The sequence below is a fragment of the Gigantopelta aegis genome, chromosome 4 (assembly GCF_016097555.1).
Source record: "Gigantopelta aegis isolate Gae_Host chromosome 4, Gae_host_genome, whole genome shotgun sequence".
NCBI classification, from domain to species: Eukaryota; Metazoa; Mollusca; class Gastropoda; order Neomphalida; family Peltospiridae; genus Gigantopelta; species Gigantopelta aegis.
The window spans coordinates 76,633,920-76,653,138 of record NC_054702.1 but is presented as its reverse complement, the minus strand read 5'-3'; the positions used below and the strand labels follow the sequence as shown (position 1 = coordinate 76,653,138).

At 33.6% G+C, this 19,219-nt stretch overlaps 1 protein-coding gene across 1 annotated transcript in view; it reads right to left on the bottom strand.

Moving 5' to 3' along the window:
* Positions 1-18,964, bottom strand: part of LOC121369994 — a 54,861-nt gene extending 35,897 nt beyond the window's left edge. The window contains exons 1-20 of the mRNA XM_041495077.1: positions 18,899-18,964; positions 17,480-17,636; positions 16,908-17,024; positions 15,935-16,174; positions 14,787-14,946; positions 11,326-11,533; positions 10,555-10,698; positions 9,495-9,843; positions 8,364-8,670; positions 7,749-7,875; positions 7,057-7,293; positions 6,476-6,685; positions 5,836-6,107; positions 5,176-5,329; positions 4,664-4,885; positions 3,532-3,682; positions 2,684-2,976; positions 1,156-1,353; positions 739-874; positions 273-307 (exon numbers count right to left, since the gene is read on the bottom strand). Of these exons, the coding sequence (XP_041351011.1) occupies positions 273-307; positions 739-874; positions 1,156-1,353; positions 2,684-2,976; positions 3,532-3,682; positions 4,664-4,885; positions 5,176-5,329; positions 5,836-6,107; positions 6,476-6,685; positions 7,057-7,293; positions 7,749-7,875; positions 8,364-8,670; positions 9,495-9,843; positions 10,555-10,698; positions 11,326-11,533; positions 14,787-14,946; positions 15,935-16,174; positions 16,908-17,024; positions 17,480-17,636; positions 18,899-18,964 (3,783 nt within the window). The remainder of the gene's footprint in view (positions 1-272; positions 308-738; positions 875-1,155; positions 1,354-2,683; positions 2,977-3,531; positions 3,683-4,663; positions 4,886-5,175; positions 5,330-5,835; positions 6,108-6,475; positions 6,686-7,056; positions 7,294-7,748; positions 7,876-8,363; positions 8,671-9,494; positions 9,844-10,554; positions 10,699-11,325; positions 11,534-14,786; positions 14,947-15,934; positions 16,175-16,907; positions 17,025-17,479; positions 17,637-18,898) is intronic.
* Positions 18,965-19,219: the final 255 nt, after the last annotated feature.

The following is a 19,219-nucleotide window of genomic DNA, read 5'->3' as shown; positions in this document are numbered from 1 at the left end:
AAACAAGCCACATTGTTATCTCTAGTTATATAGAACAGGAACAAACCAAACCTGAACAAGACGCATAACTCTTCTCACAAAATGTACATATTTCATTACCAAAATTGTGCATATGTTTCACAAAATATGTATGAATGACCACCAAAGTTTACATAATGCATGATTAACCAATGAAATAATATTATCTATCACTAAACATTTACAAGTTTCGGTAAATGAAAAATGCTTCGTATGTTGTTCTATACTGTGATACAAAATTCAAGTTATCCTACCTGTTCATAATGCTCTGGATGCCATTCCACTGCGTCTGTAAGAATAAGCCATTTTATACAGAAATATTGTTTTAATGTTTAAAATATATGCCATGATCTAAGATGGACCTCTAAGAATTGAACATTTGCATAAATCATTTACGGGTTACACTAAAAGGAAATTCAGTTGATCCATTTATTTTTTCATAACTCCTTATGGCTATGCAACTGTTGTCCTACATTTTATGTGTGAATGAAGAATGGATTATACAAAACTGGACTGAAATCTAAACAAAAATATTCGCATAATATTCAGAACATTAACCAGAGCAGAATTATACCTATCACGGGTAAAGTCAGAAAAACGAGTAAAGTTACAAACATCAAAATGATCTTGTTTTTACTAGCTGCCCGACTTTGATAATTAATATTTTTAATTTTTCAAATGTCCTTGCGTTTTTTATTGTTAATGTAATAATCACAGTACCTGTTGCCACACAAACTGGACCATCCTTGATGACAACATCAGACACCACAGTCCGATTCACAACTACTTGGAATCCATCAGACGACACCCGGGTGTCTCCAGCTTTATTCGTGGCCACAACCAGCACATAATATTGCTGTAATGTATATTGAACCAAATGATCTTTTAGATGTTGTTTTTTTCTTTACACATTTATTGATTTTATTTTAGAAGACATACAAAATGATGAAACTTAGTTTGTCTCAACTGCTTTGCTTAATTTTGCTAACTATACAAACATTTGATTACATTCACTTTTGTACATTTAATTTCTGTTTCATATTTGTAGATATATTTAGTAATTTTAATATTACTGAATGCATCTCACAATATATAATTACTTCGTCACATGTATTCTACATATTATATTCTACACACCTGGTGAACACTAAGACTGAGAGATGTAAATGTGTGCTGTGTTTTGCTGCCAACATTAACAAGCGGTACGATATTATCCCTGTCAGATGTTGTTCCCAAGCCAACGTTGTATGTAACACTGTCAAGATCATCGGAGAATCCAAACCACCGAACTTTCAGGCTGTTTGAAGAAAGTTGGTGGTCACTGTCTTCTAATGGCTGAAACAGAATTCGATTTCTTAAATATTTGGAAGAGCTGTCATACTGTAATAAGATATTTACTCTTTTTACAAATATATAACGTTTATCTTTTGCAACATTTCTTATACCAGTCCGGCTAATATGTACGAATCAGACAAGGTTGATGAACACAAAATTGCAATTAGTTTGAAAGATTTAAGAAATCGGCTAAAGGAATATCCAAAGGATATAATATTTAAACCCATATAGTAATTAGATTGAGTTGTCTATGCTTTGAATACCAGTCATTGGCCTAAGCAATATTTAATCTCATGGAGCTGACATCTTATATTTCTACAGTCCTGGTCTAACTGTGAATTTGTCACTTCCATAAACGTACGAAACGGGTGGGGGTAACAATTGCCCATCTCAGTCCTGGAGCAAATAATCAAATTCGGTCAAAAATGATATTCCAGCATATATTTCCATCATTCTACCCACAATATTAGTTGTAATTCATTTGAAAATGCGTAGCGAATCATTTGCAACCCTATATAGTTGTTTGGCAGTAATGCTAATATGACTATAATTATGCTGTTATCGAGATTCGGTCATGTTCGTTTAATTTGTGTAAAAATCAGCCTGCCCCCTATACAAGTGGGAGCTCGTACGCCTATGGTCACTTAGACATGAAAAACTTTTTTTTAAACTAGGCAATACTTTAAAAAAAGCATTTTACTAAACCTATATTACATAAATTACGTACAAAAAAGTATCCATCTTGAGATTTAATGAAACAAAATAACATGTTCTATTTATAAGTCATTGATATTTCGTAGCTATGAAGAAGCAATTTTATAAAATACCAGCTGGATTTCGTGCGACAAATACCATGACATGTTGTGGATTAATAGAATATCTGCGTTATAAAGAAAGTGAAGAAATATTTTTAAGCGTTTACATTTGGCTACCATAAATGTCGTTGGAAATTGTTATTATGTTATAGACTAATAAAAAGTATTTGTAATTAATGGATATATACTGGCCTCGGTGGTGTCGTGGTTAAGTCATCAGACATAAGGCTGGTAGGTACAGGGTTCGCAGCCCGATACCAGCTCAAACCCCAAGTGAGTTTTAACGACTCAGTGGGTAGGTGTAAGACCACTACACCCTCTTCTCTCTCACTAACCACTAAGAACTAACTCACTGTCCTGGACAGACAGCCCAGATAGCAGAGGTGTGTGCTCAGGACAGCGTGTTTGAACTTTAATTGGATATAAGCACGAAAATAAGATGAAATTAACTTAAATATTTTTTATGTGGAATTATTATATCATACACAAACACAATGTACATATCGTTCACTCACCAGTGTGTCCAATATCTCCACTTCATCACTTGGTATTACTTCATAGACTAAGCCAGCATGTGGAAGTTCATCGTTGTGTACATACGGCTGCGATGCAGCCACTATGTGTTGACCGACTATGTTTTCCACTTGGACAGAGACAAAGTAAGTGTGTTTCTGGTGAAGACCGAACTGTAGATCCGACACAGGAATGGCAGTACAAACAGGTGGTGAAGAAATAACACACCCTCCACCAGCTTTTAAAGCAGACCACTGCTGGGTTTCTTCACTACCAGCTGAGTGTCCTGTGGAAAGTAAACAATAAGATAATGGTTGCATACAGTTATAATGAATTTAATTAAAATAATATATTACACATAATATATGTTAATTTAATATGTGTGTATAGGTTCTGATCAGCTAGATTTTACAGTGTTGATATCTTCATTAAATTTAACTTTTTTAACATTTGCATACTGGGCCAATTCATCTGTTATTGAGAAACATTTGCTTGTATAGATCACATTTGCTAAACAATTATACAACTATTAGAAATGTTTCCATTTCCCGTCTTTCTTAAAGTATCTAACTTTATGTATTTCGAAAAGGTACAGCTTAACTAGCGTTTGGTCAGATATATCAGAATTTTGACTCGTTCAACAATAATAACGCAAGCTAAACACACAATGACTTCTCAAAACCATGTGCTGTAGGTTACTTGAATGTTGGTGTTATTATATAAATTAAATCTGGTTATACATTATTTTGTCTATATTTACAAAGATGATAGCTACTTACATAATTGGCAATATTCATTGTGTTCTGATATCTTCTCAACACATTTCAGAATATATCTAATGTTAACATACCAACTGCAAATGAATACTTCAGATACTTGGCTTCCACATCAGTGAATGTTGTTGGTGACCATTCTGCAACCAGATGACCTTCTTGGAGAAGTACTTCTATTGGTGGATTGAAGGTCGGCTTTTGAGTTAATACAATCACTGGGCCAATCACCTTGAACACCAATAAGGTTTAAATACAATATGTTTGTATAAAACTTTAAAAACCTGTTGAATTTGTTGTCCATGTTTCTAAATAGCACACCTTTTATATCGACTACATTTGTATAATAATACATTTTTAGAGTAACATTATCTTCATATTTAAAGTGTTTTGATTGTCTTGATGCCTGTGTTAGATGAATGTTCATTTTAAATCATAACTTTGTTTTTCTATGTACGATATTATTCTGAGCAAAAATCTTGTTTACGCTATTACAATATTAGGTAGACCAGAAACATATTGAATTTAAGACATTGATATAGTAAGACAATGTATTGTTTCCCCCAAGTTTCCAAGTAAAAAGGTGATACATAAGTATTACTTTTCTAATAGCAGCAGGGTTGTCAACTTTTGCATTTAGCTCACTGTTAAATTTTCTTGTTCAGTTCCATTTCTCTCAAACTATGAGCTCTACACTAATGAAAGTTGGTTTATCACATTGGATGTTCATCACAATGCATGTGAATTGTGTTTAATTAAATTTAAAATAAATTATTTAACTTTTTTATTTAATGTTTTAAAGTTTATTTATTACTATTTTATTATTATTATAAAAAATAAATTAAAATGCATCGAGCTGAATATCTATGGATGTAGCTGTCAGCGATGTCAAATACGTATATGGTAGGTGAGACATTTAATTCTGTTGAATTATGGTTTAGCATGTAATTTAGTCGTTAAAAGGGCTATATTGGTCAAAACATTGTTACACTGGCAGCAAACTCATGCTAGACCATTTAATAACATAGACCATTTAATAACATGGACCATTCATCTGTGTTTGACATTATTTCTCGTGTTGCAATGTATATATACAGCATGAATGTAGTAAAACGTTTTGCATACTGGACAACTATACCTGTTTTATCAACAGTGTAGTCTATGCAATAGCTTACTCAAACAAGGAGTAATCTGGTGTAGTGCTTTATTTACCTTACTGCCAGAGTTTCCAGCCTTGTTGATTGCCTTAATGATCACAAAGAATTCTCTTCCTGCATTGACGTTATCATGAAATAGCTGAGCGTGATCATGGTGGTGTGTAGATGTGAATGACATGAGATCAGGAGAGGCAGCGCCGTCTTTACTTGATGCAAAACCAATTTCATAATCATATATTCCACTCTGAGGATCGGATCCGGACCAATTCATGTGCAGCTGAAACATAATTCAGATATTACCATCTCACAATAACTGAATACGTTTTCTTTTGTATGGTATTGTATTGTATTGAATGTCAACATTAAGATATAATTATAATAATGTATCATCTGATAATAAATGATTATTTGTTCTTTTTATTGTACATGCACATGTCTACATTAAGTTATTATTATAGTAATGCATTATCAAAGGATAGACAAAAGTGTTCTTATTACGACTATGATTATTAATTTCAAATATAGTATGTTCAAGTTAGTTTGGAAAATGATATGTTTTATCCTCACTTTAAATTCTTTAAAGATGTACATCTTGTCTACGAAACCAGTCGGCATTCCATTTTCTTGAACACAAACTGATGTATCAACTGTCATGGTGTCTCCATTTTCCATCTTATAAACTGGGAGATGTGAAACATCACTCACTGATGTTGCTTTTGTTCTAAAATATATTAGAAAAGGTTCACTTTTATACCTTTATACTATTAAGTAAATGTAACTCTCAAAATAGCTAATATAAAATATTTTCGTAACCCAAAGCTATTTTTCAAAATACTCATATATCAGCCGTCACACGTGAAAACTTACAACAGCATGACTTCAAAAACCGAGTAAATGCGACTGAAAGTTTTAGATCATTTACTTTATTGATGAAAAGTGATCTCAATGATGCTGTATTTTGCAATATATAATTAAGACAAGGCGCTAATACCTGAGATTTAGGTTTTAAAGGTTATTACCTGCTATTTTCAGACAAAATAAATATTATAGGTTTTCTCAGATAACAACTTATATAAAGAAAGTTGCTTGCGGTCAAAATGGTGATTAAATTTGAAAACTTTAAAAACAAAACAGTTAATTTAAAAAAGACTATATTTTATTCAAGTATCTTATACGTCACGATAAAGTTATTGATAATATCTAATAATTGTTTTAGTTGGTACATACAGACATTCGTTGTTTGGACTCTGTACAAGAAGCCTTCGCCTGTCGTTTCTCACCAACCAGACATCACTTCCAGATTTTACCAACCCTCCAACAATACGTGAATCCAAAATGGCCACTTCAGTCACTTGAGGTGGTGATGAATCTACAACAACTCCATCTGAACACACTGGGTGAGAAGGAGCCATCGCCGGATTGTACGCAACTACTGTTACATAATACTTCTCGTCTGATGGAGCATCCCACTCAGCCTGTGTAGAGTAGGTCTCTGTAGCCTAAAAACAAACCGTACATCTTTATGCATGAAACCTACATGCTAATACGAAAATGCATTACAATATAATTGTTACAATTCATGAATTCTCCATCTATTATTTAGTTAAATGATTATAGAAGGAAACAAGTTTAAAATATGATTTATGATCTTTACATGTTACTTTTAATTTAATAATACTTGCAATGCTAAATAACATATTCTGCATCAATTTTAACTGTTTGTAACAATAGACTCTGTATGATAATGTATATAAACGTATCAAAACATTGAGCAAAAATTATGGATACTGATCAATGTAAAGATAAGTGAATAAAATATCTAAAGTAATAAATAACTCACACTTGACATTTGCTAAAACGTAGTTACCTGTGTTTTTGTTAAATCACTGGAAAATGCAGAAATCACTTTGCAAGATGTTCCAAATAAATACTGATAGAACGCTACTCCACTTTCTTTATCAAAAAATCCTTCCCAGTTGGCAAACAGAGTTTTTGAAATTTGGTAGTCTCGTTCACTCTCTCCAGTTGGACCATCATGGACGATTCCCCCGAGAGGAGGGCTGCTGTCAATTGTTATCTGAAAATTTGAAAAACTTGCTTCATTCTAAAAGACAATAACATGATAACAAGGTTGTTAGACATTTGCCATAGTGTTATACACAAATCCTGTATATGCATAACTGCATTGTAATAAAATTATCCATCTTCATCTGTCCATATACAATGATAAAAATATGTCTCATTCGTTGTATATTTATCAACTATAAATAATATGTAGTACAAAAATATGTTTTATTAATAACTATTTGTATGCATAATATAAAAGTATAAGATTTAATTATAAAATACTTAACGTACAGACAGTATCAAAATTAGAATACTGGTAAAATAAAATGTTAGTTAATAAACGTTTATGATACCACTGATATATGACTTTATTTCACGTACCTGAAAATCCATCATGGTTGTTAGGTTTGCATGATTGGTGACTGTCACTTCAAGGTAATAGTCTGAGTCATGAACTCCCGAATGTTTGTCCTTTAACACTCCCCCATCTTCTTTTCCTGCCGCCACAACTATAGGTTTTACTTGAAAGTGACGGTGGAAACATCCAACGTATGGAGTACAGTAGCAGTTAGCTCCCCTGGCATAACTTCCATATTTCTTTTCACAAGCTTCGACAGACTGTATCAATAATATATTAATCTCTCAAAATTTAATAATAAAAATGTCTTACATGATAGGCCTCCTGCAGACAGATATGACATGACATGGTAACATTCACCACCTTGTCTCCGATTTGTACATAGATACGATTTTCAATGCCGTTCAGATTATATTATTTTCCTAAAAAGCTTTTAAATGGTTTAAGTATTTGTTGGATGATTACAGCTCCACATAATGACATAATGTTAAATTAAATTTAATAGTACCAATACTTGAATGTTAAATATTAAAGATTCTATGATTTTCCTTTAAATCTCGTAAACGATTTAAGTAATCTAATGATTACAGCTCCAGAGAATTGTGTTAAATTTGATTTAATAGTATGCATACTTTTATGTCATCAAAGATAACCTAATTAAAATAGTACCCTAGGATATATAACATTCAGAGGTTAACGTGTGTTAATACATCACCTGAAGTCCACCTTGTGCTACAATATGCTCTAGCCCATGAACAATGTTTACACCAGTGTAGTTGTCGAACAGTCGCCATGACACTGTCTCCAGTCCGCTGTGGTCATCATAAGCTATCCACTCAATGCTGAATATGTTGTGTTGAATAAAAAACATAATTTTGTTTTGGTTTTAAACTGTATGTATAATTTTCTATACAAAGTACTGCAGTTCCACTTAAAGAGTTAAACATTCCTTGAAAATTATCTAAATAGTAACATTGTGTACTTTCGAGTATATAACCATAAGATAATATTTTAACATAATTTAGCTTTATCTGCCTCCTCTGTTTTGGCTGTCTGGTTTACATTGTAAAATGTGTTCAATTATAACTTTGTATGAAGTAGATTACTGATTTACAAATCTACAATTAATAAATAATCCTGATATGCATAATATCCTGATATGCATAATATTCTCTCTAAGATAATAAGTTAATGATTGCAATGATCTAAGGCTGCTTCATAATTCCCGACATTGCAATTGCTCATATTATTATTATTATTATTATTATTATTATTATATCAAACAGTTTTAAAATTAAAAGGTGATGTATATAGTAGAATCTGCACTCACGTAATTTTGTTGAATTCCTCGACATCATGTACACTGATATTGAGTCGATCTACTTTCGTCAGCCAAAGGTTTTCTATTACAGGTGGTGAGGTGTCGATGTGTACAGTAACATTCTCCTCAAAGTACATATCTCGAACATCGTAGGCTCTCACCCAGAACATCAAGGTGTCACCATCCTCCAGTGTTGGTCTTACAGTCTGAGTCTCTGACAGACTCTGATCAGTGAAATCATTATTAACAGGACTTGATGTGAATGTTGAACCACCTTCATGATCTTTCTTGTATGATGTCGTGAATTTTACAATACCTAAATGACAAACGTATGTATATAATATATATTACAGCCATGAAATTGGAATCTGTCGGTACACTTGAAGTGTCAAGATTGTCAGACATAACACTGAGACATAACATTCGGTGTCAAAATTAATAATATTAGAACAGCTAACGGCTAACATTATGTTAACAAACAAATGACAGAATTTAGAAACAGGTTGCTTCTTAAGACCAATAACAAAGCGCTTGTCCATCTCAATTTTAAAAATCCTAAATAATACAATCTGTCTAGATATGTTTTTCTTAAACATACTAGTCTTTTCCATGAAAATGGATAGTCCCCAACCTATATACCTGTTTCATATACCTATGTGTCTAGTTTATCCGAAATTAGCGAAACGAGTCCAACTAAATGAATTTTAATAATGATAAATATTGGCAATAGAAAATTCAAGGATATTTGAGGGTGTTTGGAAGCAAACTTCTCTAGTAGCTGTTAGTGTCTTCTACAATGTTAACAGGTTTTTCAGTAATATTAAAATCGAGCTTTGAGAGTGTTGCGACCATAACTCGAAGGCATTGCTGAAACGTAGATCCGATAATATTTGCTTATTGTGGTACGATAGAGTTTTCATTATTGTAATCAGCTGAGAAGTTTGGACTTGATGCATTTAGAATATATTGAAAAAATTCTGGACACATCCCAGATTTTTCTGACATAAGCATATTAGTATATAATAAGGTCGGTCTACACCCTTTTTTGCTTTAGTTGAATCGATTTTAATAATAACAAAAAATAAAGTAAGTATTCAAGGTGTTATTTTTAAAAACCTAAAAATATCAATAATTTCATACCCTGTTTATTTGTAATGCTGTTTATGGTCCGCAGTCCATCGTTGTCATCATATGCTGGAGACGTTCCTCCAGACAAAACGAGATCAAGCATATGGTTATTTTCATGGAATGCATTAAGGTATCTCTTTATCCAGGTCACAGTCACAGAGTCTGCTGTGGTTTGCCATATGTAGTCTGTCTCTGGTGATGCTGATGTTACAAGAAGTCTGGTGTTCGCTTTCGTGGAAACCTCTGACGAGTCATCAAATATGACAATCCTTCTTGCTTTTTCATAGTTGTTCGCTTTATCGAAAGCTGCCAGAACCACGGCAAAAATACCAGATTCTGGAGGTTGGTAGGTAAAGAGTTTCTGAAATTATTGTTACAACTCATAAAGTAATAATGTCTAATAATGTACATAGGCGTCTGGCTCCTATTTTTTGTATGGGGGCAGGCTGGATTTTGCCCGAATTAAACAGAAATACCTGAATCTGAATAACATCTATTCATTATTTCCAAAAGCTATATAGTGTTGCAAACGGATCACTACGCATTTTAATCTGGATTACAACTAATTTTGAGGGTAATGCATGGTCAAATGGTCTCATTTTGCTCGAATATCTCTATTATTTGTGCGCGAATTTGAGGTTGTGCTCCAGAACTCCCCTACCCCCCCCCCCCCAACCCCTGTCTCGTATGCTGATGGTTATGTAATATTCCACAAACTACCACAAAATTGACTTACTATTGATGTAATAAAGGTAAACCAATAATATAATTATAACATAACATTTTGTTTAAAGACATTTCGTAAGCACATTAATTAATTAATCATGACTATTGGATGTCAAACATTTCTTAATTCTCACACGTGGTTTTCAGAGAAAGCCGCTGCAGTTTCCCACAAACAGCACAGCACATAAGGCATACCATTATAGGGGTACTGGATGGACTGAGAAACCCATTGGTACCGCTGAAAGGATCAATTGTATGACCTAATAATATAGCTGTCAATAGAGTAATAACATTTTGATTGATTGATGAATTATCTTTCTTTTTTGTTTTGGTTAGAGAAACTTACATCTGTGATTTTGTTGTTCGAAATTCGTGCATTTTGCCTCAGTCCTTGACCTTCAATATGTATGAGTTCATACACTTCTAATACGTAATGACTGATGCCAGAGTCATCGTCCACCCATCTGTCCCAGCTGATCTTAATGGGAGACTGAAAATAACAAACATAAGCAGCTATTCAAAGTAGACGATATTTCTAACAATGCTGTGTGTTTTAAAAGCATGAGTTCTTGTCCTTGCTCATTTTATTACATTTTGAAATTGTATTACTTATAAACCGTTTATAATAAAGCCTATACATTATATATTTGTAATTATTATGATGTTGGCAGTTTAGAACTGCCTTACATCTTTGGCAAATGTGTGCGTGTTTTATAGATGTTCTTGGTTACTTTCAGTTTTCCGGGAAAAAAGTTTGTTTATTTTTAGAAGAAACAATCTGAAGCTTAATCAATGGAATGAGTAATACAGCAGGAACTGAACGTTTGGGCACCACACGAAATGATTGATCTTGAGAAATGGGTTATGTGATTTTAATTGTAATGTGGCATTTCCTAATTTAGGAGTTTTAAAGAGACATTATCCTTTGATATTTGAATGTTTTATTTACATATGTGTATATTTGTCTTTTCTATGCGTGGTATTTTTGTTATCTTCGAATATAATGTAAGAAAAATGATGAATCAAAATTATTTTATAGTCCATGGACAATGTTTAAAATGTATTTTATGAAGTGCACTAGTACTGACATTATTATTTTAAAAGTGTTACAACTTACCGTCATGATAACATCTGGTACTGACAACACATCGTCTGGACAAGAGCTCGGCGGATTACAAGTGTGGTGTGGTTTTATGTAGTCCATGATGATTGAAAAATCGCTGGATATTATATTACCTGCCAGGTAGAAACGTGATACAGCACTGTTCATAAAGTTCTTTACATCCACATAACCGCCATTCTCTGATTCTGTATAAAATGTAACCCTGAAAGAGACGTAACATTTTAAATACCTTGCTTCAGGGCAATTTCACTGGAAAGGTTGCAAACTGACAGTTATGCCCAAGCCGTCCATAATACAGAAACAAATATAGTTTAGTGTTATTTCTTTATATCTCTTACATAAACATAGGTAGAGGAAGCTTGAGGAAACAAATTGAAAACATTTGCTATTAGCGTTTTGAATTTGTGAGTGAAATATTATAGGTTCCGCCGTCTCATGTACATTTTTATGAAATTCAACAACTTGTGAATTAACAACAACATGATATAGAAAGTAAGTGAAACACAGCATTGACACCCAATAGCCGATCTCTATTTTTGTGCTGGGGTGTCATTAAACATTCATTCATTCATTGAAACACAACAATGCTCTGTTGTATCCCTAGCAATACACTATCAAGTTTGATCAAGATTGACCAAATACTTTTGGTGTTATTTTAATTTGAACAAATTGAATAACTTTTCGCAAAAAAACCCACAAAAAACCCCAAACAGAGTTGTCCTTTCCTGAACATTTCATTTTAACCCATTTAAAAGACAGGACAGCTGACAAATTATGCATTAAAATATTGCTTCATGTATCTGGATAAACTGATACAATGTTCAGCCTCCAGCAACATGAACACTATCTTCTGGCCAAACATGTTTTGCATTAGGGTCATATTCTCTAAAAAGGAGTCCTTTCCTGGACAACTAGATATAATAATGATGGCTAGGATACAAGATTCAGTGGCATAAAATACTAATTATGCATGCATAGACTAAATAAATATGATAACCTGCTAATGACATTACGTTTTATTATGGAATATCCTTTCCTGATTTACTACTGTTTTACTACAGTCTCTACTAGCTTATATTTAGATAAAGTGAATATCTATAGGCAGTTCAGCATTATTACCAACATTTTCACAAATATACAAGATATATTATGTAAAAATGCCTAATTTAAAATAACATTCAGACCTTTGAGTATGCTAACTTGAATAAATAAGAGATTGTTTTTTTAACACATTATATGTTGACTGTGAACTCCAATCACATTTATAAAATATAAGTTTTCCAAGACCACATTGTTTTATATTATAGGGCAGCAAGCAAACATAAACTGGTCAAAGAATACTGTTTAAAGACAGTAACATTCTGTAAAATGTGTGTCCTTTCATGAACAAAATGGCTGTGTTCATTACAATGACAAGCATACAGATACAATGTCATGTACATGCATATATTTATTATATAGTGTTCCTTTATTGTGCACATTCTACAGGCATTCACCGTAATTCCAGACAGTTTTGTCACACATTAAAAACAGTTCATTAAAATTAAATGTTATATGTGCAAAGGTTGTCAACTATAAGTCTACTTTTATTAACTTATATAACATCTATTATTTGATCAAAATCTATTTTACTGTGGCTCTTCTACACTGTTTTAAATTTGTTGTAATTATAATGATGTACGGATAACGTAAGAAATGTGTCCTTTCCTGAACAAATTAGTCACGGATTCATATAATGAATACTTGTCAAACTGGCTCCAGTTTCATATGACCCCAGACTGCCCCAGTAATAAAAATTGATTGAAACACTCAACATGCAAAATTTCAGGATGGCTCTAAAGAAAATGGGCCTAAGTGTTGAGTGTTTAGTTAAAACAGTCACCGAAATCAAATGAACACACCCATCACACACAGAAAATTAACTATCAATTGAGTACCACAAATTGAAAACTAAAACAACCAAAAACAAACAGTAGCCATGACCAAAACTTCACAGAGGGTGTGGAGGTTGCGGTATAGTGAGGTGTTGGTTTCATATACTGTATATCATTCATGTATTTGTTTTTCACAGGCTAAATATTACATACCATAGCCGTTGACATAATTGTACAAGAGTTGGTACATTGCATAGTTAGAACATAATTTAAATTCTAGAACACCACTAGAGTTTTAAACTTTAAATTAAAGTACAAATAATTCCTGTCTTTACCATGTCTTCAAACTGAATTGGTTGATATTACTCTTTTTATCATCAGCATTACCCAATGAATCGAAACGGTTTATTTTTCTCGTTTTGTTCTTTATTATTATAATCACAATATATAACACAAACAAAAATCCCATTAATAATGTTAAGAGTAGTCCATTTGCTGGGGTGTATTTTTTTTCTTCTACTTTTTGTTTTTACTAGGGGTGAGGGTCCGGATGTTTCAAATGTCCTCTTTACCATATTGACTGGCATTTGCAGGCTCAACTGCTGTTGTGACATGTTTCCATGATTCCAATAATTCCAATATGTTCTTTAAACATATAGCACTTACATACAGAGTGAATTATAGAGCTATGTTTGTAAAAAATGGTTTCTTTTTTGTTGTCTTTTAGGTAATAACTTGTGTTTTATAATTCAATTTTATACTCTTCTTTTACATTAATTAATGTCCTTCATGATACCTGATATTGTCTTAAAATATTTAATGTCTGAATGCCCAATAATAGCCTTTACTGGGACCTACTGAACAATGTGAACACGTGTTGTCCTTTCCTTAACACAAATGTTCAAAGTCAATGTTCTGGTATACGGTATGCTTACTAAACAATGCCTAGCCGTACTTGAACAAAACTATTCACAGTTGTTGTATCATACATATGGATTGCAGAAACGTGTTTTAGTAACTAGTATGCTAATGAACGTTGTTCGACTAAACAATGTGCTTGGGGAAAACAACATTGTTTCTAACAAATTCATCTTGCTAGGATGCTTGTGAAACTAAACTACAAAATGTATATCAACAGCAGAGGAACTACCAGTATTATTCTTTTAGAGCATTCAAATGCATCTGCATTATATAGAAGAATAAAACAGGTTGTTCATTTTTAGTTCACAATTTACTACTATCTCCGAATAGAATTCCACATAACAAAACATGTATAAGTGTTTAAGCCCCAATCCATGCATTTTCTAGTTTCGGTATATATGTGCATGTACTTTAAAATCATAAACATTTTTCACCACAAAAGTTTATTTTTGGACCCTCGTGAGACTTGTTTGCAACCTTTCCCGTGAAAATGCCCTTTAATTTTCACAGGTTATAGCAAAACATTCCACATAATTCAGTAGCTTAGGTTTAACTAATATATGATGTCTATGATGATGATCATCATAAACATGATATTCTTTGAGCTCAAGATATTGTGCTAAAATACAAACTTTAAACTTCTAGTCAGTGTTCACTTACTGATCACGGTGTTGAAATGGAAGCCGTGTAGGTAAAAATATGTTGCCGCCAAACAGGTTATTTGGAGATAAACTCCCTGCACACTCAAACCGATTCTGTTCTGGGTTGTTTTTGTCCACGCCCGGACATGATCTTGTTTCTGTTCTTACAACAGCTCCGCCTGAAAAAACCAAAAACCGTTGAGGTCATCAGTATATAGTTGTTTATAAACCACAACTTTCTCAAGTCTGTGTGTGTGTGTGTGTGTGTGTGTGTGTGTGTGTGTGTGTGTGTGTGTGTGTGTGTGTGTGTGTGTGTGTGTGTGTGTGTGTGTGTTTCTAAAATTCCCCATTTCCATTATACATCATTGAGGATTTAGACAGGCCAATTTGGAGTATTCATTGGTCAGTTCTGGCAGTGTTAATAAGCATTTGCAACCACTCGTTATACTTACGATAAAGATAACGTTTGCTCTATTTTATGAATAGTTAATTACTTTATTAAACACGTTTACTCTCATATTTCTGTTACACTTGCCATTAAATATTAATAATATATATTTGTTATTATATACAAAGTAGAGTCTACACAAATATTGCTGATCATAGCTTTTACCGTTGTTTAGTATCAATATGAAGAATACTTTTAGAGACTTGTGGATAAGTATTGTAAATGACTGATTTATAATCATTGTGTCGAAGTTCGAAGATAGATGTGTGTTGTCAAAAAAAATAGAACAAAAATAGCTAAATATAGCGATGATTGTCATAAATCTGTGCCAGTTTTAATATATTTGTTTCGGCTATGTATAATAAACTGCAAATGCATACTTGCACTATCAGAACTAACAAATGGATATTTCTGTGCGTTTGTATATTAAATAGCTGTCTTTTAATAGAGTAAAAGCTATAGTTAATTTGAGGATATTGTGAATGATATGCATCGTGGCATAAAGCCTTATACCCTGTCGTCTTTAATATGCCATCATTCTTTATACATTCATTACCATAGTATGACACCCAATAGCCGATGTATTTTTCGTGCTGGGGTGTCGTTAAACATTCGTTCATTCAATCATTCATTCATTCAATGTTTATATTATTTCAGGTACTACTTTTTTCTAATGATATTATTTTTAGAAATCCACTAGGGAGTCAATGTTTTCATACCCCTTTTCAGCTTGAAAGTAATCTTGCCACGAATAATGCCAATCTTTGATCCAGTTATATAGGCAAGCGACGTGACTCCACCTTTTTGAAAATCTGAAGAAAACTTGTACGATATGATCGAAGGTGATTCGATGTTAGACCATGACGTGGTCTCGCCCGAGTTGTGCACTGGTGTCTCGGTGACATATTTGGTGTCTGCAACTGTGAAGAGTTCGTCATATAGGTTAGGTTTGTCTGAAACTGAATAATGGACAATTATATCAAAAACATATATCAGAATATATTCTTTATGTGAAATATTAACAGATATTACTGATATAAAATATCTAAAAGATTTCTTTAGGCCAAATAAAAAAAAAGAGTTGGTGATCGTCCCCGCCCGTACCTGAAAAATGCGCCCGCCACTGAATTTATTTAATTTTGTATTGTGTTAAAAACTGTTAAAAATGCGTCGAGGTTGCAGCAATTCAACTTTCGTAAGCACCGTAACGGGTTAAACCATCACCAGGTCCATCTGGCGGCCAATGAAGGGACTACAACATCCAGGCGCATGCGCAGTTGGCTGCTACTCCCGCAAACAAAATGGTCTCCAGGGTTTTATAAAGTTTTTCACAAATAAAAAAAACAACCTCCCCCCCCCCCCCCCCCCCCCCCCTCCACCCCGATTTGTGTGATCAAAAAGACGATCACCAACTCTTCTCTTTTTTTTGGCCTTATATATACTAATAAGGTATACATTACTTTCTTCTGATCATCATTATATTATAATTGTTTTCTTGCCGATCATTTTATATCGGTTTTTTAGGTCCATGCACCAGGTGTTTTCACAGTAGCAACATGTACGATCTTTATAAACAGGTGCAATAATAGAGAATTGCACAACATTGCTTTTAATATTGCATTCTTCATAGTACCTTGTGTTATCTATGAATATTCCATTAAATACATTTTGAACAGTATATTTGCTGCTTACTTTTTTCACAGTGGTAACCATAAAATCCAGTTGCACAAACACAGTTTTCAACCAAACCGTCCCCCGTACAGGTTCCTGGATAACAACGTGTGCTGTCACTTCGCCAGGAACAGGCCTCTGTAAATACGTTCACATTTATAAATGTATACAAAATTGTGTTTTGGTTTATGATAAGGTCAGATAAAACTTTTTTCGGAAATGTTAAGTATTTCTTGAAAATATCTTCTTAAGTGAACGTTATAGATATGCATCAGGGTTTTTTGTTGTTTTTTATTTAATGTAAATAAATAATGAAAACATGTAACACCAAGACAACATAATGCATGTGTGTTAACCTTTTAGTGGTAAGTATGGTTTTGTTGTCTTTCGGGTATTTTGTTTCAAACATTTAATTATTGATATTAAATATGAGATTAAAATTAAAATAATAAAATTAATAGGCAAATGTAAGTATTTGTCCAATGAATATGATAAAGTAAACCTTTTCTTTATATGAATGTTAGCCATATTCACCTACAGAAAATAAAGTGATGCAAAGATTCCTGCTGCTGTTTTCAATAAATAATACTCACTTAGACATTGGGCTCCTCCATATGTTTTAAAATAAGCTCTTTTTCCTATTACATCTGTGTGCACGTCGTAACACTGAAAACACTTTTCGTCAGTTTTCGAGCTGCAGTCTTCCACTTTGCAATTGTTGATTTGAGTGCACACTGCAAAAGCCATGAACTAACAATAAAACACGTATAAAACAGACCACATAGCCATCATCAATAATCACTTCTGCTGCAAGATGTATACAACGTCGAATTATCCATTCCATCTCGAATGGAATATACAACTATAATTATTGCAACTAGCTCTGTCCTATGTTAGCTTTGATTTAATAAACCGGCCTCGGTGGTGTTGCGGTTATGCCATCGGACTTCAGGCTGGGTTTGTATTCCATCTGAGGCAATGGGGGATTTTCCATGCCAGTACCAGCTCCAACCCAGAGTGAGTGCACCCCTAGGTTCAATGGGTACATACATCGTGTTTCGCCCACTTCGCTGGTGCGATTATGGGTGTGTCTCCCGAGTGTATGACCCCACATGAGGGATGATTACCCGGCATGTCATGCAGGTTCCGTGTACCCCGGGCTCAGGTGATACCGAGATAGCTCAACTGATAACAAGCGTGGAGCACGGCCCTGTCAAGTAGTCCCATACCGAAATGGAAATACTGTGGCTTCACCATTCATCTCACCATCATCCATGTTTGTAATGTCCACACAAAAAACCTAACAATTTCCTTATCGCTGTGTTAAATGTGTGTGGCAGTCTGGAAGTTGCAGTCATTTTTCCTAGTCTGGAAGTGGCAGTCATTTTCTGGAGGTGCAAGAAGGGTTTATTATCCAGGTGTTATTTATATGCTAACTAATCATTAATTGTTTATTTTTCATTATATTGAATATATATATATATACAATTAACTAATTCACTCTCCAACTGAATGTTATCGTTTGGTTTGAACTGTAAAGTATTGACTACAATGACATGACATGACATGACCTGACTTGACAGTGACACCTGACTGACCAGGGTCATGTATGCTTTTCTTACTTTTTCATCACTTACTAAACCCTCCTTGCTCACTCTTTTCTGAAATCTTAAAAGGGTCAGACATTTTCTTATTCAGTGCTATGTGATAATTTTAAGATTTTCACAACCTCATCAATTGATGTGAATCAAAGATATGTGATGTTGCTGGTGAGTTTATTATATATTGGTACTCCTATGTTTTAGAATATGTTAATAATTGTTATATACATATATACCAAGTCTATAACGTTACATTGAAAACCATACTTACAAATGTTATGTATTTTATTCTAGGTTTGATATGATGGTAACGGAATAAATCTGAATATGTGGACCCACTGTGTTTGTTCATTTGTCAACTACCCCAGAGGTTACATTTGGCACCCAACGTGATATCTACATCTATCAAACCAGCACATCAACAGGGACGACGTCGAGAGCGATGCGACGCGACACGACCTGCTTCGTGGGTGTCATCCACCGCCTCCTGATGTTTCTTGATAAGATCAGTAGCAGAATGTCCTGGGTGTGAAGATTCGTGTTTCTTTATATTCTCAACAGTGCATTGAAGATGTGTGTTTAATTGTTTTCTCAACCGTGCATTGTGAATAGCGCCAAGTTGAGATATTTGTGTGTGTGTTTGTGTGTGTGTAGGCCTACAAAACTATACCGGTACATGTGTTATTACAGTACAGTGATTGTGTTGTGGTCACTGGATCACAAGTTCCAAAC